General features: G+C 39.5%; 1 protein-coding gene across 1 annotated transcript in view; it reads left to right on the forward strand.

Annotated features, from left to right (window-relative positions):
- Positions 1-13,105, forward strand: part of Kif6 (kinesin family member 6) — a 417,840-nt gene that overhangs the window by 227,488 nt on the left and 177,247 nt on the right. Inside the window, exon 11 of the mRNA XM_077801497.1 lies at positions 12,777-12,882. Coding sequence (XP_077657623.1) covers positions 12,777-12,882 — 106 coding nt within the window. The remainder of the gene's footprint in view (positions 1-12,776; positions 12,883-13,105) is intronic.

The raw sequence follows: 13,105 nt of genomic DNA on the forward strand, positions 1-13,105 counted from the left end.
TTATCCTCTAATGTGGTTCTGAATTCCCATCTCTTGGCATCGAGGGATTCTTCCCAGTTAATAATGACTGATAAACAGCAACAATCTGAACTTTTGTGGATTAAACATCCCAAAGGTCATTAATGGTTAATGCACACCTCTCTCTCTCTCTCATCTTATAAGAAATCAGATCTCTGAAATCATTCATGAGATATAATTCACCACAGATGAAGTTTCTCCACTTCGGTACAGAGTGTTTTTGGTCTTGACACTACATTTTGAAGATATTAAAACCCAAACTAAAAGCATAGTCTACAGCTTGTATTAATTTTCCTTGGGTAGTTTGTGGAAGCATTTGAGTTCCTAAGAAACAGTTATCTAATATGATTAAAAAGGCCTGTCTTCATCTCAGGACTGCTTTTATACTTTAATGATTATTTTATTCTCTAAAAGTTTAAGAGCTTTAAGTCCTAACAGGACAAATGAATAAATATCAAAGGCAGATAATAAAATAAAAAAGGATGAGGCGTGAATGGCAATTCCATTTATTGGGTTATGGTTGACACATTGGCTTCTTTTGGCCTGGACAGCTCTCTCATCAGAAGTACTGGCTTCTAAATTAGAAAGTCTTGAGTGTGAAAACATGAACACACTGTTTCATTCTTCCAGTGGTTTGATGCTTTCTCAATGTTACTGCTCTCTGCTCGTTGAGTTTTGTAAGCTCTGGGAAATTCTTTAAAAGAAGGAATGAGACTCTTCATCACATCCAAGAACACTTGCATTTCTCTCTTGTTTTCCCTAATAACTTTTCACAGGAAACGTTTGCATACACGTGGAGCTGGATGTTTTTTAAGACTTCCTGAAACAAACGTTTGTTCTAATCACAGTTTATATGGGTTACGCCACTTAAAGAAAGCCCACAGTGTGAAAATGTGCACTTGTGGAAATAATAAATTATATCAATGCCTAACACCTGGTTCCTGATAGCCTGCACCAAGAATGGATAAACAAATGCAGAAATAGCCACTAACCACTGTGAGCAGAACCATAAAATCAGTAATCAGATGATATCAACAGACCAAACCCATCTGGAAGCAGCTGAAGGAATAGCTTTGGGTTTTCACTGGGGACTTCATTTCAAGAACCCTACAGCAAGTAAGGTGGATCTCTCTCCCAAGGTGGTGGCCTTGGGGAACTGGACATGAATAGTTACACATTCAGATTCACAATGTTATCTACCGAGTTTGTTAAATTTCCTTTGAATTGTAAGGTATATGTATATGTGTGTTTATGTGTGTATGTGTGTATGTGTGTGTGTATATGTGTGTGTGTATATGCATATATATATATATATATAAAACTTTACAATATTTGTTCCCCGTGCAACAGTGATAGAAGAACTAACAAAAAGGATAGTTCTGTGATTCTCACTCTATTATCTGCTTGTGACCCTTCAGAATTTTTAATGAGTACATATAAGTATACATTTTAATAAAGATACACTCAGACTTTATTTGCTATTTTCAAGCTGTATTTTTTTCATTTAATTGTGACATCTTTCCATATCAATATATATGTGTATCTCCAGCAGGAGTTCTGTGGAGGCCACATATATACTTTGGGGGATCTGTGGAACCCCTCCACCAAAATTGTGTCTAAATTTTTGTAGAGTGTATGTATATGGGTATTTTTCTGGAAAATCGCCTTGGGACTTTTATCAGGTTTACTTTGAACTTTATTGATGGATTTATTAAGAGATTACAGTATCGTACCATTCAGTAGCATGATCAGATTCCCGATGTGTTCTTCTATGTTCCCTGTCTAAAATTTGTACTTTTCTTTATATAGATCCTGTATCATTGTTTTAAAAATTTATTGGTAATTTTCTTTAAATATTTAATGTATTGTTTTAAATACCCCTTATTATTTTATTACATCTTACGATACTACTTTACCTTGTAAACTCACCTTCAATTTAATATAGAACTCAATGATAATGGGTGATTCAATTTAAATCAATTTGTTTTAGATTCAATGAACGTGTTTCTAAACATCTATGTACCATTTTCCTTTTGACAGGATAAAATAACTTGTTATGAAATGGAAACACACCCACAAGGATTGACTTTGTATATTTACATAATAAAATCTTTTTAAACCATCATTTAAAACTTTAACAATTTGTACACACACACACACACACACACAGCATTTGTGTGTAGTGAATCAAGACTGTTATTTAACATTTTTGCTAAAAAAAATTAGTTGAGAAATATTTATTGCTCAACTTTAATGTTGACTACAAATTGAATTTCATATAAAACAGAAAGAAAGAGAGTTCAGAAATATAGAGCAAAGGGTACATAAAGTTTTCACTACTCCTTCAAGTTAATGAACTATCGGGAAAGTCTATGAACTCAGAAAATGTTAACCATGGAGCTCTATAGCTTGGTAGAGTCACCCCATTTTTTAAATTCCCCAGTAACTTTTCCTACAGGTGCACCCTGGTTTGTCCCCTGAGGTCCTTTCTCTCCTTTCCCCTCCTCCCTGTCCTGTCCTGCCTCCTCTCTGCCCTGCTTCCTGCGCTCTGGCCAGAGGAGCTCTCGGGTGGCCCTTCCTCATTCTCAGTGTCTTTCCCTGTCCTTTCTCCAGGCTCTCTGCAGCACCCTCTTCTTGGTGTCTGTGAAACGTGGCTTCTCTTTCACAGACCTTCCTGCCCTGCCAGAAGGAGTGGAGGCCTTCTCTACCTTGTTTCTGCCGCCTGTCGCGGCTCCCTTCCCAGGTGTGACTCTTCTTGCACATTTTCCAGCCACTAGCAACCCTGCTGACTCGCTGGGTGCCCCCCTACCACACCACCATTCACTTTCCAATAAGTCGACTTCCCATTTCTTATGGATTTCTGTAGACTCGTGTACTCAGGTTTACTTAGTGGCTGCCTATGGAAAACAACAGGTTCAAAAGATACTTGTAGAATTTAAAGAGGGAATTATTAATATCTGTTGATTGATTGATTGATATTCTTTTTTTAGCCTTAGGCATGGCAAAAATCATCTTTATACAGGAATTCATTCATACATTACTTTTAATCTTCCTAAATCTGCAAAGCAGCTCTAAGTATTAGGGTAAATAAGCTCACCCGTGGGCTTCAGAGAAGTCAGGGCCTGGGGTGGGGTGGTCACCTGGGGACTGCTTGGACCTGAGACTTCCTGAAGCTGAGCCAAGGCAGGCTGGGCAGAGGCAGAGGGACAGAGATAGCAGATGACCTCTGGGGGGCCAAAGCACAGGCACAGCCTCAGGTGGTAGGGTCCATGCCTCCTTGATCACCAGCAGCACTTGGAAGGGGCTCTCACACTCTTCAGGTGAAACTGGCACATCTGTTTGCTGAGTCCCTTTGAGATGGGACTTGTGGGGACCCGGAGGACCAGATACTCCATCAAAGCATCTGCCAATGCCCTTATGAGTCCCATGCTAGATACTTAGCTGCACCCACACCTTGAGCTGGTTTGGTTCTTTTTCCCATTACTGTGGCTCCTCAGTTAGTTTTGCCCACAGTCTCCCAGTTGTACATCCAGACCCCACCTCACTTCTACTGCATGCTGTTGTGGTTTGGCTTTGTTGTGTTTTCCATCAGCCCAATGTCTCCTAGCACATTGGTAACATAAATCTGCTGTTTCCAGCAGACAGGGTATCAGCACATCAGCCTTGGCCTCGTACAAGAAGCAATAGCAACTTGATGGTGTTAGTGTTAGTGAGCTTTTCACTGCTGTGTCCCAAGACAAGAACAAGAAAATAAACAGAAGAGGAAACGTTTATTTTGGCTCATGATTTCCGAGATCTAGTCCATGATCTGTTGACTCCATTGCTCTGGGCCCAAGATAAGGCAGAACACCATGGCGAAAGGATGCGCTCTTATGGAGGTGAAAAGGTGTGGCAAAGGAGCACTGCTCCACCTATGTCAACCAGGAGGCAGAGAAAGAGAGGGGCAGGGGCTGCAGCGAAGAAGAACTCATCCAGGGCACACCCCAGTGACCCACCTCCTCCAGCCATGTTCCACCTGCCTACAGTTACCACCCAGTCACTGATAAGGTTGTAGCTCTTACAATCTAATCACTTCTCCTCTATTCCTGCACTAGTGCAGGAGTTTGGAAGTGGGGGACACCTCATCTGAACCATAACACTTTTCTCCTGCTGACTCAGGAGGCTCGGAGCAGCCATGCCTGTGGCCCAGCCTCCACCATCTCACCCACCCCTTGTTCTCTCAGACAGGTCAGCTATTTTCATCTTATTTACATTTGTTCTAAGCCACTAAACCTTTCTATGTCTACCGAAATTAAAATGTTTGATCATATAAGATATATACACCTCTAAGTAAATCGAATAAACGAAAATCTGGATTGACAAAAGTGAAATTAATTTTTATAACTTTCAAAAACCTTCATCCCTCCATTTATAAAGAGCTTATAAAATATGTCTTTAAAGTCATCTTAGTTTATTTTAAATTATTTCAAGATAGTTTTTAAAAATTCCATAAATGGAATTACGTGACCATGAATTCAAATTCCTATAAAAAGGTCATGTCTTCATCATTCAAGAGGTAAACCAGTCCAGATTTTCATTTTGATTTTTTACATTTGCTCTTTCAAAACACTAAAACTGTCAAGAAGTTGAGCATCTGTGCATTTGGGGTGCCATGGAACAGTGCTCTTATGGAAGTGAAGGAAATACGCCATACTAAGAAAAAATCTCAAAGGAAAACTTAGCATAGAAATTTCTTCTGCTTCACCAAAACCATGAACTTTCTGACTCCCTACTATTATTAAAAAACAACTCGTTCCAGCAAAGTGGCTGACACTGAGCTCAGTTCCTTGCACCTGAGGGTTCATGTTTTTCCCTTACTGGTTAGGGCAAGGAGAGCATACAATATATATGATACTTATCACTAACCAGAGACTTCTAAAAGGAAAAACTCTTGAAGTAACTACTTTTAAGTCAATTGGAAATGATTCCTTCAGCAGAATCTAAGGAAAAACAAACATGAAACTATTGACCCCCAAAAAATATTTGTGTAGTTTCCTTTGGTCAGTTCTATTGGCACAATCTCAGCCCTCAGTTTTTCATGTCCTGTGGATTGTAGTTAATCATAATTGTGAATTTATTGTTGTTATTTGAACTTCCCTTTTGAAAATTATACGTTATTCCAACTGTGTATGTTGTAAAAGGTCACGTCCCGTAAGAGAATCCTATCTGTCTGAAAAATTAAAATAGGTCCCGTCTTCCTTTCCCCCCGCCCACCATCGGATATCAAGCATCCCCTTCATTACAGCTTGTTGAAGTCTCTTCTTTGAAATGGCAGTCCCAAAGTTTATTTGTTGTCTCATCAACCTTGTTGTCTGTGTCTTTACTTACTATAAAAAGAGTCTGCCTGAAGCTTTGAGTTGAAAATACAAAGGTAGTGTGCCAGGCATTATAGCAAGTGGAGACAGTTTTCTGAGTTGAGAGAGTCTTTGTGGTATGAAGGGAAAGAATGGAAATTGCTGATTCAAAAAGCCTGTTTTCAAATCTCAGCAGTTCAGTTTCCTACCTTCGTAACAATATGCAAGTTTCTTAACTTTTCTGAGCTTTCCTATCCTCACTTATGAAAGAGGGATAATAGTTCATAGGCTTATGGTGCAGATGAATAATAAAACACCTGAGAAAGTGCCCTGCTTTTTAAATGGATGTTCAATGAAAATAATAATATAATAATTGGGAGAAGACAGTTATCAAGAGAACCAGCTATGAGAGTCCCTTTAGGGTTCCCCCACACACACTTAGATAAGTGGAAAAGTGACAGTCACATAGATCTTAACAAGGCTATGGACCAGCATGGGTAAAGTTGCTAGTACAGTGCCCAGGACATGGGTGACCATCAAGGGATGTTACCTCCTCTTTAACATTTCAATTTACTTCTTATGGTTCCCAGGGCTGAAAAGATGTGCATATCGTCTTGTGTATACATTTCAATTGCCTTGTTGTTCCTTAAACATTAGTGTGCATACAGATTGTGGGGACACGTCAGGAAGGGTAGATTCTGATTCAGCTGGTGTGGGATGGGGCTGACCACCCACATTTCTAAAAGGCTCCCAGAGGGGTGATAGTTAATAGGTACAGCTGGATAGAAGAAATAGCTTCTAATATTCTGTAACACGATAGGAAAATTGTGGTTAACAATTAATTGAATATTCCAAAATGACTAGTAGAGAGGATTTTGAATGCTCCTAATACAAAAAAACAATAAATGTCTCAGGTGGCAGCTATGCCAATTACCTTGTGTATGTGTTAAAATGTCACACTGTACCCCATAAATATGTACCATTTCTATGTGTCAATTTAAAATAGAAATATATGAAAAATAAAAATAAAAGGCTCCCAGCTTATGCGTCTGAGGTTGATCCACTGTTCTCATTTAAACTAGCAAGGCATTAAGAGGCCAGGCAATACCCTCTCTTTGTTCCTTGTGTTATCTTACTGCATCAACCTAAGACTTTAGACATGGCATGATTTCACAAATTTAACAAAGTTTTGACCCAGCACAGTTAGTGAGTTAAGTTCATCCAACACAACAACATATAAGCCCCAGTCTGATATCACCAGGATCAATTATTTCCATTGTATAACTATTCCTCCAATTTTTTATCTAGCTATAGTCCTAGAAGTGAGTAGTTATTGAACTTCCCTTCGATGTCCAGTTCTTTTCCAGATTTTGCTCATGTACTATGTAACAAGGGTTCCTCGGCACTACCTAACCCTGTGGGAGACGACCTATCCATCCCCGTGAAGCCAGCGTCAATGGCAAAATGCGTGGTAAAATTCAGGCAGATTTTAGCACTTTTTGGTCTAGTTAATGTCAGCTAGGTTCTTAAGTCAGATGCCTTCCTAGATCTTTGAAATGCACTATCTACTCCTTTTCCCCAAATCAGTGGTAAGACAGAGATGTTAGGAACCATCAGCTCTGGGACCTCGGGCCTTTCCAAGGTTCTGTCACAGAGCAGCCCTGCCTCACCACCTGGAGTGTTCTCCATCCATTTTGCTCTTTCCAGTTCAACAGCAGAAGATAAGGTCTCAGTGCTTTGTGCTCCCTGGCCTTGTTTGTAACAAAGCTCCTGGAATAACACTGTGCTGCTGGACGCTCCCGTTGTCTCTATTCCCAGAGGACAGAGCCATGTTCCCTTGGGCTTCCCCGAAGCACACGCCCATGTTGAGCCAGTGCTAGGCCCAGCCAGGGTTTCCACCCCCAGTTCAGGTTTGCTCTTCTTCCTAACGCTCTTTTAACTCCCCAATTTCCCACAATCAGCACCATAGAGAGGTGTTTCTAGAAGCTCATGCTGAAAAGAACATGTCCATAAAACATTTTTACAAAAGTTATTTGAGAATATCTTAATCACCCTCAATGTACAAATGATGGATTTATTTTAATAAACATAATTACAAAAATACTGCAGAAGAATGAGCTTTTCTTCAGGGAGATGATAAATGTTTTTTAGCCAAAGGCAGCCAGCCAAAAGCTTCAGATCCACCCCCACCTCCCTTCCTTCTTCCATTCCTTCCTTTGTTTCTTTTTTGTCTCTTATCTTCTTTTTTTGTGTTAAAGAGTACTTGCAGAATCCCTGCAAGGGATTCATTGCTAACCTATCCATATATATCATGAGTATTTTTTAACATCCATGAGCATACCGCCACACCACCCTTTAAAACAACTGCTTAACTATGTACATAACTATGTCATCATTTATTTTCCTAATCTCCTAATGTGGCAAATTCCAATTCTTTTCCAACTGTTTTTGCTGTTACAAATCATGCTGGTCCCCTAGCCTTGTTAAGATCTATGTGACTGTCACTCAATTATTTCCTGTTAGTTCATCTACCTGCTTACCTCCTCAAAGAGTAGGGGTGAGTTCACCATTTTAGAAGTACATGGTCCCTTATGATATTTAAATACATTTATTAACTTTGCTATAGTATGGTAAGGACTGTGCTTCAAAACTTGGATTCTACGGTCAGCCTACCTGAGTTTGAGTACCAGCTCTGCTGTTTGCTTCTTTGCTTGCTGTGTGACCTTGAGCAAGATATTTAACTTCAGATTGCACTCCAAATTCATTGCTTATGATATAGGGGCAATAGTAGTACTTCTCTCATAGGATTGTTTTAAGGATTGTGGACATGATATATGCAAATAGCTTAAAAGAATATCTAACTAATGGTAGAAGCCAGCTGTAAGAAGCTTGTGTTGTCTTTTCACTCATGCATCAAATCTAAATTTCCATGGGACAATGTCTGCATTCAGACCTTCATTTTTTTGTAAGGATAGAGAGCAGAAAGAGGGGAGTAGTGGTAAAACACAAGGGGGTAAAACACATACTAGGAAATGTTGGCAATCATAATTATGTGGCTGGGTATCGATATTTATAATACAGTGGGGTTCTGAATGAGGCCACAAGCTACCCAAGATCCCTCATTAGCAGTTTGGTGGAGACAGGAATGTCACCTAACACCCTGCCTGCCCTCAGCCAGCTCATGTGTCCAGACACCCTTGGATGCTCTGTAATATTTATTGTCCATATGGGATTAGAAATGAATGATCTACGTTTATTTTTACCTTTCCTCGAGGGTTCTTTTCTCCTCCTTTTTTTCTCCTAGTGAAAAATAGAAAGTCTCCTGTTGATGTGGACTCCTCCTAAAGAACAGACTTCACTGTAGAGCCTTGGCCTCCTTGGAGAGCCTTTTCTGTAAACATGCCCCTGTCCAGTAGGGCTCTGGCAGCTGGAGACCCCTCAGCGGGAGCAGGGACTAGGTATAAACTTGGGAACTATTTGGGGAGATAAGAAAATGAGAGAATTTGAGGTCATTCATTTAATCTTAACTACTGGTAGGGCAAGTACATCAGAAACATCTGAATTAAGCATTTTTCTGCATTTTAATTAGTAGAACAAGTCTCTTCTTGATAAGAAAATAAGTTCAACAATAAATCAAATGTATGAAGGAAAGTGCAGGCATTTTTTTCTTATCTAAAGAGGCTCTGTGTTCTTAAGAACTGAGAACAAAACTGCACATCCAAAGGCCTGATTTTCAGTCTTAGTCATTTATCAGACTAAGTCCTTAGAACAAGTAAAGAAATCTAGTTATTTTAGTCAAGAGGCAGTTCTTACCCATTTCTTTGGCTCATGGTCTTGGTCCTCCTTGTATCCTATACTGTCACTATGTGAGATGGGCATGTCGATGGAAATGCCAAGCCCAGTGAGCCTGAAGGATCTGCCAGTGGCTGCTCAAATCAGCAGAAGCCTCATCTCTCACAATGCTTTCCTGTGAACAGTCCCCCTTCAGCCCTCTGTCAGAGACTGTTGGCTAGAATATAGACTTCATGATCAGCTATGGAGAAGTTCTCAGCAAAAGAAACCATCAATGAGGTGAAGAGAGAGCCTACATTTTGGGAGCAAATTTTTGCCACACACATGTCAGAGCACAAATCTCCAGGATATATAAAAAACTCAAAAAACTTAACACCAAAAAACTCAAACAACCCAATCAGTAAATGAGCTAAGGAACAGACACTTCTCAGAAGAAGATATACAAGCAATCAACAAATATATGAAAAAAAAAATGTTCAACATCTCTAGCAATTAGAGAAATGCAAATCAAAACTACTCTAAGATTTCATCTCACTCTAGCCAGAATGGCAGTAATCAAGAATACAAACAATAAGTGTTGGTGAGGATGTGGGGAAAAAGGCACACTCATACATTGCTGGTGGGACTGCAAATTGGTGCAACCAATCTGGAAAGAAGTATGGAGATTACTTAGAAAGCTTGGAATGGAACCACCATTTAACCCAGCTATCTCACTCCTTGGACTATACCCAAAGGACTTAAAATCAGCATACTGTAGTGACACAGCTACTTCAATGTTTATGACTGCACAATTCCCAGTAGCTAAACTATGGAAGCATCCTAGATGCCCTTCAGTAGACGAATGGATAAAGAAACTGTGGTATATATACACAATGCAATATTACTCAGCACTAAAAAAGAATAAAATTATGGCATTTGCAGGAAAATGAATGGAGTTGGAGAATATCATGCTAAGCAAATTAAGCCAATCTCCAAAAACCGGGGGCTGAATGTTTTCTCTGATAAGTGGATGCTGATCCTAATGAGAGGTTGGAACATGGGAGAAATGGAGGAACTTTGGTCCAAGGGGAAGAAGGGAAGAGAGGGGGCGTGAGGATAAGAAAGATGGTGGAATGATACAAACATCATTACCCTAGGTACGTGTATGTCTGCACATGTGGTGCAACTCCACATTGTGTACAACCAGAGAAATGAAAAGTTGCACTCCATTTCTGTACAATGAATTAAAATGCACTCTATGTCATGTATAACTAATTAGAACAAATAAAATTAAAAAGAAAGAGCAAGAAGGAAGAACTGATTAACTGTTGCTGACCACTTAATCTCATCTGCTAGAAATTTTGTGGACACTGGAAACCATAAAGTGCTTTCACTCCACAGAAATCTAGAAGTCATGGAATTTCCAAAAATTTCAGAATTTCTGCTAAGGACTCAGGGAAAGTCCAAGTGGATAAACAGTACTATCTTTTGAAGGTTCATTCAATGGCAATTGTAGATCCATGCCTCCTCATGAGTTTTGAGGAAGGTGGCAACTGGGAACACGTTACCTCTGTGCCAGTCATGATAGTAGCAGTGCAGTCACAGTCTAGGGTATTACAGAACCATTGAAAATAACACACTTCCACTGCATGTGTACTGATGTGGAAGATTACCTGTGATAGTCTTTTGATGAATAAGGCTGGCATGGTGGTATACACCTGTAATCCCAGATACTCCAGAGGCTGAGGCAGGGGGATGGCAAGTTCAAAGCCACCTGAGCAACCTTAGTGAGACCCTATCTTAAAATAAAATAAAATAGAGCTGGGGATCTACCTCAGTGGTAGAGCACTTGCCTACCACACAGGAGACTCTGGGTTTAACCTCCAGTACCACAAAAAAAAGAATGGTGCAGAACATTATCCAGAGTGTGATCTCATTTTTGTGAAAGCAAAGATAATCCACAAATGAATATATTAGATATAGGTATCTGCTTCATTGAAAACTAGAAGAATATATTTCAGTTGTTAACAGTGAACCTCAGGAATTAAGTGCAAATGAGGCAAATGGGAAGGGTGGCAAGGGAGTGGGAGCTTTTACCTTTTCATCACTCACAGCTGAATTTCTAATTTTGGTCAAACCATAGAGAAGGCCGCTGATATGGGGCCGCTGATGATAAACATGTGTTTTAGTAATACTTGACATACAAAAATTTTTTAATCATTGTGTCAGAAATGAATTAGCTCTGTTCTATAAATAAACATATCAAACATCAAATGGTGCCCCTCCACTGAAGAATCTCCTTAAGAATGACAATGTGAATCATCTTACAGTTGCAAATGTCAGCTGTCCCATGTTGCAGACTACAGAAAGAGATAAAAAGGACATCCAAGGGTACTCTGTGATAAAAATCATTATATCTTGAGAGGACTGATAGGAACAGTGGAAGGAAGGTGTGATCATTTTTTAAAGAGGCTGAAAGTCTGCAAATATTTTCATAACAACGCTAGAAAAATACGCTGCAGTGGCGTTAGGATACATAGCATCTTAGAAATTGATGGCCCTCCTAAAACCCCCCTTACCAAGAATTCTAACTCAACATAAAAGGAAATGATTTTCATGTGGTGAAATGCATTAGCTAATTAACATATTTGTATTAAGAATCTAAAACCTGGGGGAGGGAAAAACAAAGATGAATCGGAGTCAAGAACTGCCTCATGATACTTTTAAAGGAGGCGGGGTGCAGGTGGGAGGCCAGGTGCATATACAGACTCTGGAACTCAACTGCTACAATCTAAAGTGGGACTTCCAAATAGAGTGGTGGGAGGGTCTCTCCAATGGGTTGTATTTTGCTTTCTGTTTTGTCTTAGAATAGGAAAAATATGAAACTCATTGTAAGCAAAGAGGAAAGAGTCCACACAGAGAGATGATTAACAGGCGAGGAAGAGAAAACAGGTAATATTAGTCAAGGAAGCTCTAGAAGAAGCAAGAAGAGCCCAGGCAAGAGGTTAGGCTTAAGAAGGAGGAAGGATATTATCCAAATTAAATAAAAGAAGGAACAGGGCCTGGGTGTGAGGCAAAACACCCTGAGATGAAGGAGAAGGAAACTGAGGTATTTGTTTGAATCAGCCTAACTTTCTCCTTCTGGTGAGAAGCTGCTTTATTGATGGAGAGTGAAAATGTAGTGGTAGATTGAGGAGTTATGGAAAGATCTAGAATAGCCACTGTAAAGACCATAAATTAACCAGGAATTAACTATGAAGCATCACTGAGATGTCGGGGTGGGAGGGGGGGCTGCATAGCATGAATTTTTAATGAAACCAATTTTTTTAAAAAAATAATTTTTTATCGTTTTCTCTAGCACTATGACAGCTAGATATAAGAGCAGAGAAATTCAGTTTGACTAGAATGGAGGGATGGTAGAAATCAAATCATTCCTGAAAACTGCCTGTGAACGTTCATTGGAAATGAGCCAAGTGATTGCATCGTTATAGATTTCACTTTATCACTGTGTTTTTCCTCCTTTAATTTGTGTAGTCCATTTTCTGTGAAAATCTGAGAGTAATAACCTGGACTTCAAATGTGAACCTAGTATGGCCATGAAAATTTCTAAAGCTTCTAGCTCAAACTTGCTTCTCATGCATTATGTATTTTTAGGCTGGAAAAACTAATAACATCCTTTTTGGAAGACCAGGATCCACAGAGTAGACTAGAGGTCGGCGCTGATATGCGTAAAATTCATCACTGTTTTCATCATTTAAAGGTAAGTTTAAATGTTTCCTTCAATAGAAACCATTTCCTGCCATGTTCCAACTGCAATAAAAAACTTTTCTGGTTGACCAAGCCTTGAAAAGTTAGGACCCAGCTTCACAGAAAATGGTGTGAGCTGTGAACCAATGCTGTGATCACCACCCACTTTCTCCTGAGATCAGATCTTACTTGCCAATAAATAAGCCCAAACCATGGACTTCAAATTCTTTTGCCAG

This window comes from Urocitellus parryii, chromosome 8 (assembly GCF_045843805.1).
Source record: "Urocitellus parryii isolate mUroPar1 chromosome 8, mUroPar1.hap1, whole genome shotgun sequence".
NCBI lineage: Eukaryota > Metazoa > Chordata > Mammalia > Rodentia > Sciuridae > Urocitellus > Urocitellus parryii.